Raw genomic sequence first — 16863 nt, 5'->3', positions numbered from 1 at the left:
TGCATTTTGCGGGAAACACTAGAAAGAAGATCCAAGTCAGTAGAAATGCATTTAACTTTCGTAATTTACTGGCTTCTTCAGTCAAATGACGCTCGATATATTTCTTTGTTGGTTACGGTTATTAAAACTACCAACGACACCTTACTTCTCTCCAGCACTTCCACATCCTTTCATATAAAGTTTAATTCGACTTAAGGATTCAATACCCATTTTATTGGAGCGGTATTGGTTGACTATAGCGTTTAAAAAATTTGTCAGGTTGAACATTTGGACTTGTAACCTCAGAACATCTTAATGAAATAAGTATATGAGTTATGCTTATTCGGTTTCGCTGAAATTTAAGTACTGACCATAATCTAAGATAGTGTCTTCTGCGTTTTTTCTTTTTTCCAGTTTTAGTCTGTCATGTGATGAATGCCTTTTCCAGGGCCCGTTTCTAGACAATTCCTGATGCTGCGTTTACAAGTAAATAACTTGAAGCCACAATGATTGTTTTTTCGCATGCAGCCTTGCAGATTAGTTTTGCTTTCTAAATGCCGCCTTATTTATGATAGAAATGTTTTCTCTACTCCTCATGCAACATCTTACTTACTTCTAGTGTCTTACTCTATTCCCTGAGTGGTTTTTGTCTGAATTTTCCGTTACCATAGCGACCACAACTGGGAAGACATAATTGACCTATCACCCCAACCTCCTTAGGCGAGATTCCAAGTTCTCGCATACAGGCTCGCTATCCAAAGAGGCACGTCTATCGTTGCCATAGCGATTTTAGTTAGTGCCAGATTATTGATGAACATATTGGCGACGCTATGAAGCCTGGGATCTCTGTTTATAACATGAGCAACGAGCCACTTACCGGACTTGGCTGCGAGGCAAACGAAGATGGTCATAGTTTCTTCGACATCAATTTCAGCTCGGGAGCGACTGAAAGGATCATGGGAAGGCGGTTCAGAAAAGTTAATCAGCCTGTGAGGTTGCAACCTCTATCGGAAAAAATTTGCCTCGTGGAACCTATGTGATGAGACATTCCCAAGTTCCGTTAAATATAACACTTCAATCATGTTGATTCAATTGTAAAATAAAGCGGAAGTGTTAATTTTCAAATTATAATTTAGAGAGTTTGAGTTTTGAAATATCGAAATCAATGTAATCACAACAGCCAATCAGCCAATCAGAAGAAAGGAAAATACCTTTAAGAGCCAATGAGAACTCATAGTGCAGGTCCCTTGGGGAAACGAACTCTGATTTGGAGGAATTAAAGATAAAAACTGTTCACAGATCTCCCACTCATCTCAACGAACATCCAGTGGTGATGGCTGTGTTACGCTTGTTTCAATGCATCCTGAACGACTCGTCGCTAACTAGAATGATTTAGAAATACTTGTGTTTCGTTTTGAGAAACTATTTTTAAGACATACAGTAGCGATAACAATGCAATGAGCTTCTTATTTGGGTGATAATGAGAGATCTTTACTAACTTTTAGTGCTTTTCTGTCATTTTGAAATGACTGAATTTTGGTTTCAAGTCGGCGACGGTGAAAAACAAGGAATTAATCATTTAAAACGTTCAAATACACAACATCGACTATATTATTGAAAAATACACATATAAAACTTCCGACATCTACAAAAATATATTCTGGCTACGAAAAATACGGAAAGAGATTGTAATAAGGAAATTATTAGCTTATAATTATATAAAATAACTGAAAATAAAAACGAGCACCCTGACTGGTAAAATAATCATTGTTTATTGCATAGGTAAATCCAGAGAAAATTGATACAATTTTAAAGGAATAGACTGCACTATCTAATAAAAATTGAGAATCTCTGTTACTGATAGGAAACAAGAATTTCCAACTTAATGTGGCTATGACACGAATTTGTTTTGCGTATTTAATTAACTTATCATATGAACAAACCAATTCCGATAGAAGATAAATTTTAAAAATATCAAAACTCACCCCTTTTTCGTGCCCTAGAGTCCTCTTATTTTGTCTTTAAAGTGTCCTGAAGACTGGTATCGAGTTGCCGGGTGATAACGTTGAAAACTGAGAAATCTCTCAGTTGACACCAACAAGTCTTTCATATCTCTGTAATTTTCTATCAGTTAGCGTTGAAATGCTCTTGATGATAGTGATGTATACCTACCTTAAGGAGGCTTTACCAAGACTTGTGACACATCGTACTCAAGTAATAAAGAGAAAAAGTGGAAGTTGCGAGTACGGTTCAGTCTAGAAAATACTTCCAAAACGCGATTATGATATTTTTAAACGTTATCAAAGTGACTATTATGCGATTATGATATTTTAAAGTTTTGTTTCGTCTGATCACACATACGTTATCAGGGATTCGACAAGATGAACAAAATTGAACCTCTAATATACTGAACGTTTACATTACAAACCACGTTCAAATTGGGGTATGAACAACAAAAAACACCCACAAACAGGAAATGTTACGCAAATCCAGCGCAGCAAATTGGAAATGTTACGCAAATCCAGCGTAACAAATTTAGCAATGTTTATTTTTACTTTTTATTTTTGGGGCTCTCGATTTAACGTCAAATTGCTGTTCACACCCCAATTTGAACGTGATTTGTACTGTAAACGTCCAGTATATTAGTAGTTCTGTTTTGTTCATCTTGTTAAATCCCTGATGAAGTCTGTGTGATCTGATGAAACCGGTCGGATTGTAAACTAAGTTGACAAGAATTCTTGCTGTGTGCTGCTCACTAGTTTTTAATTTTTAAAAAAAAATTATTTAAAAAAAATTTTTAAAAAATTGTATTAAAAAAAATTGGATATTTGATTTAAAAATTAAATATCCATCAAATATTCAAATATTTTTGCTCGCGCGGTTTTGGTCTAAACGCAGCACTCATAAATTCATTCATAAATAAAGTGTACACAAATATTTCATCTCGATGAACCCAAATACAAGTTTTGTTGTTTTGACGTAAAATAAGAAAATCAGCGAAGTCTTTTCGTTTTTCATCAAGGAATTCTTTGCAACTGGTATACTGCCGACAAAACTTGTCTCAGTAAAATATTATGATCACGATTCCGTTGACGAGAACTCCCGCAAACAGTAAGGTGTATAAGTCGGTCTCAAAAGACCAAATGCCAAATTTCGGATGATATGAGACCCTTACTCACCCACCCAGTAAAATTTTGGACAAACAAATGGCAACCATTCGAACGAGAACACGATACAGCTGAGCTGCTCTTTTTGTGGGAATAGTTTTCTATACAGGCTGCGTTTTAAAACCTTAATATAACGATTAAAGTCTATCAATGCCAGCGTAAAGAGAGATGCATAAGCCACAATGGACATCACTGAACCTGTCACCCGACACCTCACTCGGGCGAAATTCCAAGTTCCCGTATACAGGCTCGCTATCCAGAATGGCATGTCCATCGTTGCCAGGGCATGCAATATATATCAGTCAATGCCAGATTATTAATGTGGCTGCGTGACAAATGGTGATGGTCATAGTCACTTCGACATCAATTTCAGCTCGACGATCAAGACCTAGAGGATCATGGCAAGGCGATTCAGACATATTAATCAGCTTTGAAGGTTGCAACCTCTTTCGTGAAAAAAAGTTTCTTGTCTTGTGGAAACTACGTGATGAAACAATCCCAATCCATGTTAAATGTAACATCTCTATCACGCTGATTCAACTATGAAATAAAGCCAAAGTGATAAATTGCAATTTGAGATTTAGAGCGGTTTTCGATTGAATTTCGAAAAATCAAAACCAAAGTAATCACAAAGGCCAATCCGACGGAAAGAAAATACCACTAAGAGCCAATGAGAACTCGAAGTAGAACCAAACAAGCGGGAAAACATGGGCGCCCAATCACAGAGCGTGCTAAAGTAAAACTAATGTAATACTGGATCAATTTTGTTACTCCATTGAAAATCTTGCTATCGCTCATAGGAGCGCGAGTTAAAGGGATCACATTTAGACCGCCAAATCGTATTTTCAATGCGCGAAAAATGGTCAAGGAAACTTGTTAGGCGCTGAGGTCGATTATTTCAAATTTTAAATACAGCCATCAACCAGAAAACGCAGAAACACTCGCCTAATAGTCACTTTGATAACGAATATCACTAGGACAAATTTGGCCGGAAAAGCGATCGATTTTTTAAGAAAATTACAGCTTACTTCATCCAAGCGATGAAAGTGTAAGGTGATCTGAAACCTTCACTCACAGAGCGAACTTCAAGATAATACAAGCCTATAATTAGAAAATTCATAGCACTCAGTTTCCTTAGTTTTTTTAACGATCTTCGTAATATTTCAAACATTTAGGAAAAAAAAAACTTTTGCTGTGTTTAAATTCCAGGTCGTGCGAATGTCCAGCACTGGCGAGATTTGTTTGAAAACATCAAAATACGAAGAAACTGATGGCTACGAACAGTTTGGTTCTAAGTTTTTGTTAACTTCCGCTCATCAGCGGCGAGCTCTTGACGTCTCAATTTGCGATCCTATTTGATAATGGTTAATTGGGTACACATTAAGTTATCTGAACAAAACAAAAAGGAAATTTGCCGAAAAAGGTAAATATTACTAGCTGATTTGATTAGACGGAATATTTATAAAAAAAACCAACTTTTCAGATTTGTATTTCAAATATATCATCACTAAAAGAAATTTTGGCGTTAATAATTTATTGATTGGAACTTGACTTCGAATTTTTCACATTTGAATTTCAAAAAAAATTAAAAGCTTTCGACAGAGATCACTGGCAGCTGTCTACAACCAATCTCATTTTTTATAAAATTTAATCACTTGTTTCTTTTTTTTTAACAGCAACAAGACAACATTTCTTTGAGTGAACAGCTATTAGAATCGCAGCAAGACCTTTCATTATCGTCCGGAAAAGTTGTTGTCGCAATCGCAAATTATCTCTTCAAGAAGTTGTTCGCGATAAGAAACATTACAAACTAAGTTTCCCAAAGATTCTTATAAGAGACGTGTCATTTGGTTTGCGCTGAAAAGAGCCAAAGAGTGAAAAGAGTCAACATGAGTGTGAGTAACAGTGGGGACTCGCTTGTAAACTCCTCCAAAGCAGTGTTCTTTTGTCCACGGGATCCGATGTTTGTTTGGGACTTGGAGAACGAAGTATCCCTTCAGCTGGTAATCGCCATCACTACAATCGCTGCTCCTTTTACCACTTTTTTGAACACATTAGTCATCGTCACCATCCAGAAAACAAGAGAGTTACAGACGAACTCCAGCATTCTGATCTCTAGTTTGGCCATTACTGATCTGTTCGTGGGTGCAGTTTCAACGCCTCTGATCATCACAGTAGATGCATTAATTCTTCAAGGAACTGTATCAGAGAGCATTGTATGCAACATAAATGAAAGCGCAGCATTTGTGCTGTACATTGCTTACAGTGCTTCATATATGCATTTAATTCTAATGGGTTGGGAGAGGTATGTTGCGATTGCAAAACCTATGAAGTACAACGTTTTGGTGAGAAAAGGAAGGATAAAGAGGTATTCAGGAGTAGTTTGGATAACAGTTGTCACAGCCATCGCGTTGCAAACGACATTACAAGCCATCGCTCTTCCTCATAAATTCTTTTTAGTTTTACACCTCATTGAGGGTGTTTTTTGGCTCATCAGCTTTATGGCGCTGGTGTATTTTTACAGTATGGTTTATAGCAAAGCACGAAAACAGAGCCAAAGCCAAATCAGCCAAATAACTGCGAAGATCCAAAGCAGAATTGCGTTTACGGCGTTTCTGTTAACCGCTGCCGTTTTCATTTGTACCCTTCCTATGGCCGTTTTTGTCGGTACAGTGCAATTTTTGCCCATTCTTCGCGCTAATTCAGTTTTCCGATGTTTAGAAGTTCCCCTTTACTTAAACTCTCTTTTAAATCCTGTCCTGTATTTTTATAGAAACAGGCGATACAGAAAAGCTGCACTTAAACTGCTAAGATTCCGAATGCCTTTGCAAAATCAGTCAGTAGCTCCTTCTGCAAGATGGCATAGAGATTTCTTTGTACCTGTAGATGAAAAATGCGTTGATGACAATGAAAGAACTCAATGTCTCTCACGGTCACGGTCTTGGGCAGCGAATACATATGGACGCTTGAGTATCATGCCTGGAATGCGAAATAAGCCAGCAATGAAGCGAAGATTTTCATGTCCACCTTTAGTAAGCCATGGAAACTTTCCTGAGTTGATCCAACCTATTACACGAACTATCACAGTGCAGACTGAACTTACGCCCGAAAACAAACTGGCAAGGAGTGATGGAAAACAAGATTAGAACTCCTACAGCTGCAGCATAGCGAGAGAAAAGTATTTCGAAGAAAAACCGTTTCTTTTATCCAAAAGCGGACGTCAGAAATTAGCTTAAGTTAAGTCTCAGAGATACAATCCAGCCTCATGAGTTCTAACGATAAAGAGAGCTTCCAGAAAAAAATATCCAATAAAATCTAAAGTAAGTCTTAAGACTCATTGTCGTACAATCTGTATATATTTAATCACAACGGCTCGTGGTAACAGTAAGAAAAAGCACAGGGAGGCGATGACGCATTAAAAAAAAAAGAAAGAAAAGTGATGAGTTTTCTGAAGAAATTACAGAGCGAAAGAATAGAAAACCTAATTAATCGCTAACTTTGACTCTCATTTGAAAATTGCTCTAGAAGCTGCGGCCGGTGAACCTGAAAAAGAAAGGGTAGCATTCCAGATAAACTCTGGAAACAAGTCATCTAGTGTTAAATAGCATTTGAAACTATGACTTTTACTGGGTAATTTTTTTTGAAGTTTATCAGTTGGCATTGTCATCCATACAGTTAATATTTTGAAGTAAAAACGATAGGACCTTGATAATTTTTGTTTACACTTCATTTTCATGTGGCGAAAGTACGCAACCTCTTCAAAGCACTCAAATATTTGCACTGCAGGAGATGAATGAAAATGACACTTTTCCAAATTTCAGGCTTTTGCATTTCGCAAACTACACAATATTCTATATTAAAGTTCACATGGCAACCAGGTGGACAATCAGACATGGTTTGATGCTAAATGAATGTGGGGGCTAAGTTTCTAAAGAAACTGTGCTGCTGCGTCGGTGGGAGATTATAGCAGGTAATTTGGTGTAAACAACTGAGTTGCAGAAGCAAATTCGCCACCGTGAAGAGCGAAAAAAAATGACGTTTCGAGCATTAGCCCTTCGTCAGAGCGATTGGAGGAATTGCGGGTTGTGTGTGAGTTTATATGAGAAAGTGGAGCTCTGCTGTTGGTGGGAGTATGGTGACGAGAAAACAAGAATAAATTAGTTGAATGAAAAGCGCTCGTTTATACCGTGGGGATTAAGAGTGCCGATTTGGAAGATAAATTTTTTTTCTTGTGTTTTGCGGCTTTCGGAATTGCCTAGATGTAAGGAAAGGCCGCAAACTTCCATATGTTGTTGAGAATGACTTGGAAAAACACAAAGACATAGTCATTAAAGCGGCCGACAAAAGCGGCGCAGTTGTTGTTTGGCGGGCCGACCTCTGTCAAAAAGAAGCTTTGCGGCAACTTTCTGGCACCTCCTTTTATGCTAAAGTAGACAAAGATCTCACTTTAATAACCAAAACATTGTCAAAAATGCAATTAATCATCTCATAGCTAAACATGAATTGCCGGCCACTGCTAAAAATCTCACCATCACCACTCCAAGAGCTTCGTGTTATTACTTTCTACCTAAAATCCACAAACCTAACAACCCAATTCGACCCATCGTCTCCGCCTGCAGTTGTCCCACCGAACTTATTTCCAGCTATTTCGACAAAACTATGGCACCTATCGTCAAAACTTTACCATCTTACATTAAGGACAGCCAACACGCACTTGAAATTTCCGTGACTTTAATTTCCTTGACCAAAACAAACTTATTTTCACAATGGATATTGAATATCTTCATACTGTCATTCCCAACGATGAAGGTCTCCTGGCCCTCAGACATTTTTTCGATCATCGCACTGTTGAGGAACCTAGCTCTCAAACACTACTCCGTTTGACCGAACTAGTACTTACACTCAATTGCTTTTCATTCAGTGGTAACTAATACAAACAAACTAATGGCGTGGCCATGGGTACTAAAATGGGACCCAGCTACGCAAATCTTTTCGTTGGTTTTATCGAACATCAGTATTTTAGTCAATACCACGGCCCCCAAACCTGAACTCAACGGCCGTTACATTGACGACTGCATCGGCGCTACCTCCTCTGCCAGAGAGGAGCTCACTCAATGTATAACCGCCATCAATTCCTTTCACCCGGCTCTTAAATATCCCTGGGAAATTTCCGACTCTTCTTTAGAGTCGCTTTTCTAGACATCAAGATTTCAATTGAAGGCAACGGTTTAAGCACAAGTGTTTTACTACAAACCTACAGTTTGCGGCCTTTCCTAACATCGAGGCAGTTCGGAAGGCCACAAAACACTAAAAAAATATTTATCTTCCAAATCGGCACTTAATTCCCTCGGTATCAACGAGCGCTTTTCATTCAGCTAATTTTTCTCGTTTTCTCGTCACCATACTCCCACCAATAGCGCAGCTCCACTTTTTGCATAACCCACAATTCCTCCAATCGCTCTCACGAGGGGCTAACGCTCGAAACGTCAGCTTTTTTTACTCTTCTCGGTGGCCAATTTACGTTTTCAACTCAGTTGTTAACACTGTTAAAACATGTTTTTTGTCTTGTCTCGTGACAAGACGAAAGAAATAGAGAAAGATCTTTCTCTATTTCTGTGCCAAGCTCAAAACTTTCCATCTCTCTCATTCTATTTACAAACAGGAAGCTATCGACATTGGTGATCTTAGCAGTATGTGAGACGCGTGTCTTACGAACTTCATAATAGACCTCGCTCACCATAGAGTCTTTGTGGCTCAATGGTAAAGAATCGATGCTCTGAGGTTCGATTCCTTGTGGGGACTCAGAATATTTTTTTTTTCCTATGTCTGTGACAAGACCAAAAATATCTTTCCCCAATAACCACATAGTTTCTTAATGAGCTTCATCGCCTGGAAAAACAAAGGTTTTTTTATATTCGTATATTTTAACTGTTGTAAATATTTACTGGCTGAACAAATCTATCGATTACACGAAAGAACTTTTAAAATTTAACATAGCATGCATGAGAGTAACCGAGGTAAGTTGTTTTTTTTAAGATTTTGTTTCACGAGCTTTATAAATATTTGAATAATGATGATAAAAAAAGAAAACTTTAGGAAAGGAAATAAGAATTCAAAAATCACATGTTTGCTTCTTGCTCCATTTTAATTCTGCAGACAACTATCAACTATCAACTTACATTCATATCCTAAATTAAAAACGTCTGCGTGTTATCCCAATAATAAGAAGCTCTACTATTGATAGGAAAAATGACTTCTAACTTAATGTGCCTATGACATGAACTTTTTTTTTTTCGTATTTATTCACCTTATCATATGAACAAACCAATTCCGACAGAATAAAAATTTTAAAAAATATCAAAACCCGGTTTTTTTTCAGGCCCTATAGTTCCCTTATTTTGTCTTAATGAGTTAGACTGGTAACGAGTTGCCTGCTGATGACGTGGGATACTGTGAAATCCCTCAATTGACACCAACAAATCTCTCACATCTCTTGTAATTTTGTTGCAGTCAACGTTAAAAAGCTCTTAAAATAAATTCCGATAGCGATGTATACCTGCCTCAAGAAAGCTTTACCGAGACCTGTGATACATGGTACTGAAGTAGTAAAGAAGAAATGGAAGCTGCGAGTGCGGTTCAGGTTAGAAAATAAAAAAAATCTCCATTATGCCGCAGTCCCTAATCGTTTTGCAACCTCGTGTCTTACTCCATTCCTTGAGTGATTCTGATCTGTGTTCACGCTACCAAAGCGACTAAAACTCAGTGCCTTTTTGAAAGCCACTTTGAACTGCGGATTAATAAATCCATATATAATTGGATTTACCAGGCTACCGGAGAACGCCAAGTAAACACTTGTTGTATAAAATTTTGGAGGAATATCAAACCCAAAGGTCCAAATGACGGCGATAATGGAGATTGGAGACCATGTTACCACAAAGAAACAGGCTACGGTGAAACATGTCTTTAAAACACTCACGTCAGTCATATTGGAGCGGTGTGAATCATTTGCGGAGCGGACTCCGTTTCCTTCAGCGTGAGCGTTTAAATTTCTCGTGCTTTCTCTGACAGCTTTATAGATTTTGAAGTTACAATAAAATATCATGATCGTAAGTCCGTTGACAATCACTCCTGTACTAGTGTTTTTGTATACATTGTTCTCTGGGACACAAATAACAAGTTTCTCATGAAATGATACACCTAACCATCCAAAAAGAAAAGGCATTGCCAGAAAAATGGAAATCAGCCAAACCAAAACACAATACAACCGAGCTGCTCTTTTGCTGGGAAATACTTTTCTGTACAGGGTGGGTTTTACGACTTTTATGTATCTATTGAATGCTATCAATGCTATCGTGAATATAGATGCACATGCCAAAATATGTGATGTTGATCCTGCCACCCGACACCAAACTTGGCCGAATTTCCAAGTTCCCGTAGACAGACTCGCTATCCAGAATGGCATACTTGCCATTGCCATGGCGATGTCAGTCAATGCTAGATTATGAATAAACATGTAAGTCACCTTGTGGAGCCTGGAATCTCTGTAGATAACATAAACAACCAGCATGTTACCAGACATAGCTAAGAGCAGGACGAGAGCTGCCACTGCCACTTCCACTTTAATTTCAGTTCTGGAGCGACCAAGAGGATCATGTAGAGGTGATTCAGACATGTTTTTCAGCTTGCAAGGTTACATTCGGTTTGGAAAGAAAAGTGTCCAGTAAAACCTAGGTAAATAATGACAGACAACCTTTGTTATATGTAGCATTTGCATCATGGTGATTCAACTCTTAAGTTAAGCGAGAGTAGGATTGTAGTAGATTCAGATTTGAAGTCAAGTTCAGATTGATTATGGTGTCGCATTTCAGTGGTCAATGAATTAACCCGAATTCTCTAGAACGTGGTGGAGGAAAAGCAAAGCAATTTCCCTCTCATAAAAATGCAGCAAATGTATCGCTGATAAACCTCTGTTTATTTAAAAGACTGTCACCTTCAGTTACTTTTTAAAAACACCAAAAAAATTTCTTTTTTTAATGATATTTCGGTGTAATATATATTAATCTCTTTCTATTGAGGCTATATTTTCGAAAACTCATTTTATATATTAACTCATTTTTTATATTTTTTTAAGTTTTGAGTACCATACAAAATTGCACTTTAGTAATGTCGCAGCACTTGGCCTTTAATGTTTCTCAGGATTTCCTTATTGGACTTCAAAAATCTATTTAAATGTTAATTTAAAACCAGTTATTATAAAGTTCGGATATTACCCGCGTTGTCATTGGTTGAAAGAGCATGCTCTATTAGAGTACCAAAAACGGAGGTCAGCTAAAGCCGTCACGCCATTTTCTATTTTGTAATTTCGAACAAGCTTAAACAAGCAGGCAACTAGCAACAGAAGAACCAAGCAAATGTTTGTAACCATGCCCAGCACCGTAATTGACGTTATTTAAACGCGAGCAGAGACGAAAATCCCCAAACACAAAACGAAATGGACTGTGCAAGTTTTGAAGGATTACACGCTTATTTAGATTCTAAATAAGGATTTTTGTCAAGGTAGCTCTTTTGGAAATACGTAGGTCTCGCGCCCGCGATTATGATATTTTTAAACAAAGTTTTGTTTCGTCTGATCACACATACTTCATCAGGGATTCGACAAGATGAACAAAATTGAACCACTAGTATACTGGACGTTTACAGTACAAACCACGCTCAAATTGGGGTGTGAACAGCAAAAAAAAAACCACAAACAGGAAATATTATGCAAATCCGGCGCAACAAATTGGAAATGTTACGAGTTGCAGCACTCATAAATTCATTCATAAATAAAATGTCCACAAATATTTTAATCTCGATGAACCCAAATATAAGATTTGTTGTTTTTCTTGTACTGTAAAAAAAGAGATACTTTTTCTGTATCTGTCACAGAGTGAGCCACTTTGAATTCGTTGACGTAAAATAAGAAAATCAGCGAAGTCTTTTCGTTTTTCATCAAGAAATTCTTTGCAACTGGTACAAATTTTATTTTCTATGATTGTTAAGGACCTATACTCTAATTGTACCAGACTAGTGATCAGTATCTTAGAGTTTTTTCGTTATTCTCCTCTTTTCCCTTATTTTCATGATCACTCTTACACCCACAGGATCAATCTTATACCCGAAGGAATTCTGTTTTTACGTCTTAGATAAACTACCGATCACTCTGAAAAAAAAATAAATTTGGGGGAAAATTTAAAAAACGATTCTTCCCAGATACTCACATTCGTGTAAACCAACATCCAGTGGTGATGGCTGTGTTTTGTTCTGTTTGGTGCATCCTGAAAAATTGTATCTTGCATGAATGGCTAGGAAATAGGTTTCTCGTCTTGAAATGCTCACTTTAGGAGACTAATTTAATTTGTCGTTAAGACAATAACCTGTCTTGATTATAATGGCTCATCTTGCCGTTCTTTTAAACTCTCAATTAGCAAATTTTTCTTTTGTTGTTATCGAAAATGATCGAATTTTGGTTCTGTTCAGCGAAAGTGATAAATTGAGGAAGTAACCAGTAAAAATCCTAATCAAATCCTTAATTTTCTATAAAAATTAATTGCAAAATTCACAACATTTAAGAACATCTGTCAAGGATGACAGAGACCACTTCAATTTGGTGAATTACTAACGTTAGTATCTTCATTAGTGATAAGAAAAGGGACATAAAACTTACCGATAAAAAATATCAGAATTACAAATTTGACAGACTTTTGTTTCCAAATTGTCTGGAAATGCATGCAATTTTACGGCGACATCTTATCATCGGCTACCATTTGGGAAATCAATCAAGTAAATGCAAGGTTGTCATTTTCCCTGGTATCGGTTGGAGGTAACAGAACGCAACGAATAGGACCTTGCCAGACAAACCCCTTACATTTTGCGGGAAACTCTAGAACGAAGATCCAAGGTAAAAGAAATGCACTTACATTTCGCAATTTCCTAACTTCATCAATCAAATGATGGTCACTAGATTTCTTTATTGCGTTCGGTTATTAAAACTATCTACGTCACCTCACTTCTCTCCAGCACTTCCACTTCCTTTCATATATAATTTAATTTTGTCTTTAGGATTTAATACCCATTTCATTGGTGAGATGTTGGTTAAGTATAGAGACCTCTAGGTCGTGTGCATCTTAATCGTCGATTATAGGATCATAAAGCGTTTGGTTGTTTTTGCAATGGGAAAGTCTCACGGAACAACATTAAAAGGTCCAAATGGGGCTAATGAAACTGTCGATATGAAAAGATTTATGTTCCGTGCGCTGCATCAGTATTAAAAACTAATAATCAAAGCTCTCCAAGTAGCTGATTATGAATTAAGAAGTAAAACAGTTTCCTTCTCGAAAGAGGCAATGTACGGGAACAAATGTCGAATGGGAGTTAAAATTCATATATGTTTATGTCACATTCGTCAATTTTATTTCCTAGCTTTTTTATATCTGTGTATTTGTATATTTTTTTAACGTCAATTCTCTTGGGTGGGCGTCTTGTATGAGTCAGTGTCCCATTCGAGCCTTTTGCTCTTGGGCTTTTATATCTTGTAGTTAATCTTGTTCCTTCTTATCGTGTAATTATTTTCTCTTCATTTAATGCTAAATAGAGATTTAAAGTTCATATGTTACACTATGTATAAGAAGAACGAAATTATTTGTCGAGTTTTCGTTGCCAGTACGGCTCCAAGTTGTTGACCTGAAAACTGAAGCCCAAATAACATAAAGCCACACTGCTTGTTTCTCGGAATGCAGCCCTGAATATTAGTTTTGTTTTCTAAATGTCGACTTAGGATCTTTCTGCACTAGCCACAAAGTTATTTATTTAGACAAATTTTTCTGGCATCACAAGCATTTTACAAGTACGGATGGTTCGTCGCGACTTGACAAATTTTGGCTGAAGCGGACAAATTTTCAAACGTATACCGCCGACAAAATTTGTCTCGATAAAATATTATGATCATGATTCCGTGACAAGAACTCCCGCAAACATTAAGGTGTATAAGTCGGTCACAAAAAGCCAAATTTCGGATGATATGACGCCCTTACCCACCCAGTAAGAGTATAAACAAACAAATGGCAACCATCCAAACGAGAACACGATACAGCCGAGCTGCTCTTTTTTGTGGGAATACTTTTCTATACAGGCTGCGTTTTAAAACCTTAATTTGACGATTAAAGGCTATCAATGCCAGCGTAAAGAGAGATGCATAAGCCACAATGAACATAACTGAACCTGTCACCGGACACCCCACTCCGCGAAATTCTAAGTTCCCGTATACAGGCTCGCTATCCAGAATGGCATGCCTATCGTTGCCAGTGCATGCAAAGTATATCAGTCAGTGCCAGATTATGAATGTGGCTGCGAGACAAATGGTGATGGCCATAGTCACTTCGACATCAATTTTAGCTCGACGATCAAGACCTAGAGGATCATGGCAAGGCGATTCAGACATATAAATAAGCTTTGAAGGTTGCAACCTCTTTCGTGAAAAAAAGTTTCTTGTCTGGTGGAACCTACATGGTGAAACAATCCCAAGATACGTTAAACATGACATCTCTATCACGTTGATTCAACTGTGAAATAAAGCCAAAGTGATAAATTGCAATTTGAGATTTAGAGCGGTTTTCGATTGAATTTCGAAAAATCAAAACCAAAGTAACACAAAGGCCGATCCGAAGAAAAGAAAATGTCATCAAGAGCCAATGAGAGCTCGAAGTAGAACCAAAGAAGCGGGAAAACGTGGGCGCCCAATCACAGAGCGTGCTAAAGTAAAACTAATGTAATACTGGATCAATTTTGTCACTCCATTGAAAATCTTGCTATTGCTCATAGGAGCGCGAGCTTAAAGGGGTCACTTTTAGACAGCAAAATCGTACTTTCAATGCACGAAAAATGGTCAAGGAAACTTGCTAGGCGGTGAGGTCGATTATTTCAAATCTTAAATACAGCCATCAACTAGAAAACGCAAAAACTAGTGTCACAGTCACTTTGACAACAAATATCACTAGGACAAATTTGGCCGGAAAAGCGATCCATTTTTTAAGAAAATTACTGCTTACTTCATCCAAGCAATGAAATTTTAAAGTGATCTGAAACCTTCACTCATAGAGCGAGTTTCAAGATAACATGAGCCTATAATTAGAGAATTCATAGCACTCAGTTTCCTAAGTTTTTTTTAACGATCTTCGGTAATATTTCAAAAGAGAAAGACCTTTTTCTGTGTTCAAATTGCAGGTCGTGAGAATGTCCAGCACTAACGAGATTTGTTTGAAAACATCATCGTAAAATACGAGGAAACTGATGGCTATGAACAGTTTGGTTCTAACTTTTTGTTAACTGCCGCTCATCAGCGGCGAGCTCTTGACGTCTCAATTTGGAAACCTATCGATGATGGCTATTTAGGAACACTTTAACTAATCTGAACAAAACAAAAACGAAATTTGCCGAAAAAGGTAAATATTACTTATTGATTTGATTAAACGGAATATTCATCAAAATAATCAGCTTTTCAGATTTGTATTTCAAATGTATCATTGCCAAAATCGAGGCCTCTTTTCTCATCACTTATAGAAATTTTAGCGTTAATAATTTACTGATTGCAACTTGACTTCGAATTTTTCACGTTTGAATTTCAAAGAAAAGAAGCTTTCAAGAGAGATCACTAGCAGCTGTGTACAACCAAACTCAGTTTTTTAAAATTTTTAAAAATACAATCGCTTTTTTGTTTTCTTTCCCCTTTTTTAACAGCAACAAAACAACATTTCTTTGAGTGAACAGCTATTAAAATCGCGGCAGGACATTTCATCTAGTGTTTAATAACAATTCAAACTATAACTTTCTCTAGGTAATTTTTTTCAAGTACATCAGTTGGAATCCTCGTCCAAAAGTTTGTATTTTGAAGTAAAAACGATGGGACACTAGGTATGTGCATCTTCGCTCCTGATAATTTTTCTTTATACTTGATTTTTATGTAGCCAAAGCATGAAACCTCTTCAAAGTACGCAAATCTTAGTACTGTAGGAGATGAATGAAAATGACACTTTTCCAAATTTCAGGCTTATACATTTTGCAAACTACACAATATTCATAGGAAACTTACGCTAGCGTCCGGAAATCGCTGATTATCAAGATGTAGGGAACCTATAGGATTTTGCCTTAAGATCGATCTCAATTTCCGGCCCGTATTTTGCCCAAACGACCAAATCACGGCAGCTTTTCATTCTGGAGAATCTACGCATTTATAGCGATTTCATTACTATTTCGCAACAAAACTAACATCAAAATGATTTTTCAAAATTGAGAGGCGAAATTAAGAGATTTGTAAAAAAGGAAAATTCATTCCTTTTTTGGTGGTTTTAAGTTTGTGATCGCTTTGTCTTGCATACATGTCATGAAACGTTTAGTTGTCATGTGAAACTGAGCAGCGCACGATTTGCTTGTGAGCCTAAACTGGGATACTTATTTTCATATATTAACAGCACTGTTAAGTAGAACTTGATACTCTACTAGTTTGGCGTCAGTTCAGAAAAAGAGCAGTATGCTCTCTTTCTTGGAGATAATGTCGCCTCAATTTATAGATCACTCTGATAAGACGAACTTAAGAATCGACGGAATCGAATTCACGAAAAAGTGAAAAGATCAAGTACCTGAAGTATTCTCTGAATAAAGTAAGACAGACTTCTCAAAAGAA

At 37.1% G+C, this 16863-nt stretch overlaps 2 protein-coding genes across 2 annotated transcripts; one reads left to right on the top strand and one right to left on the bottom strand.

Annotated features, from left to right (window-relative positions):
* The first annotated feature begins 5035 nt into the window (after positions 1 to 5035).
* On the top strand, positions 5036 to 6292 carry LOC131769543 (olfactory receptor 4K1-like). The gene has a single exon (XM_059085262.2). It carries the CDS (start codon positions 5036 to 5038, stop codon positions 6290 to 6292), a length of 1257 nt encoding a protein of 418 aa, XP_058941245.2.
* A 3518-nt stretch (positions 6293 to 9810) lies between these two features.
* On the bottom strand, positions 9811 to 10818 carry LOC131769544 (rhodopsin, GQ-coupled-like). Its single transcript, XM_059085263.2, has one exon. The coding sequence runs from the start codon at positions 10816 to 10818 to the stop codon at positions 9811 to 9813; it is 1008 nt and encodes a 335-aa protein (XP_058941246.2).
* Between the last annotated feature and the right edge of the window lie 6045 nt (positions 10819 to 16863).

The sequence above is a fragment of the Pocillopora verrucosa genome, chromosome 12, assembly GCF_036669915.1.
Source record: "Pocillopora verrucosa isolate sample1 chromosome 12, ASM3666991v2, whole genome shotgun sequence".
NCBI lineage: Eukaryota > Metazoa > Cnidaria > Anthozoa > Scleractinia > Pocilloporidae > Pocillopora > Pocillopora verrucosa.
This window is presented reverse-complemented; position numbering and strand designations above follow the sequence as displayed.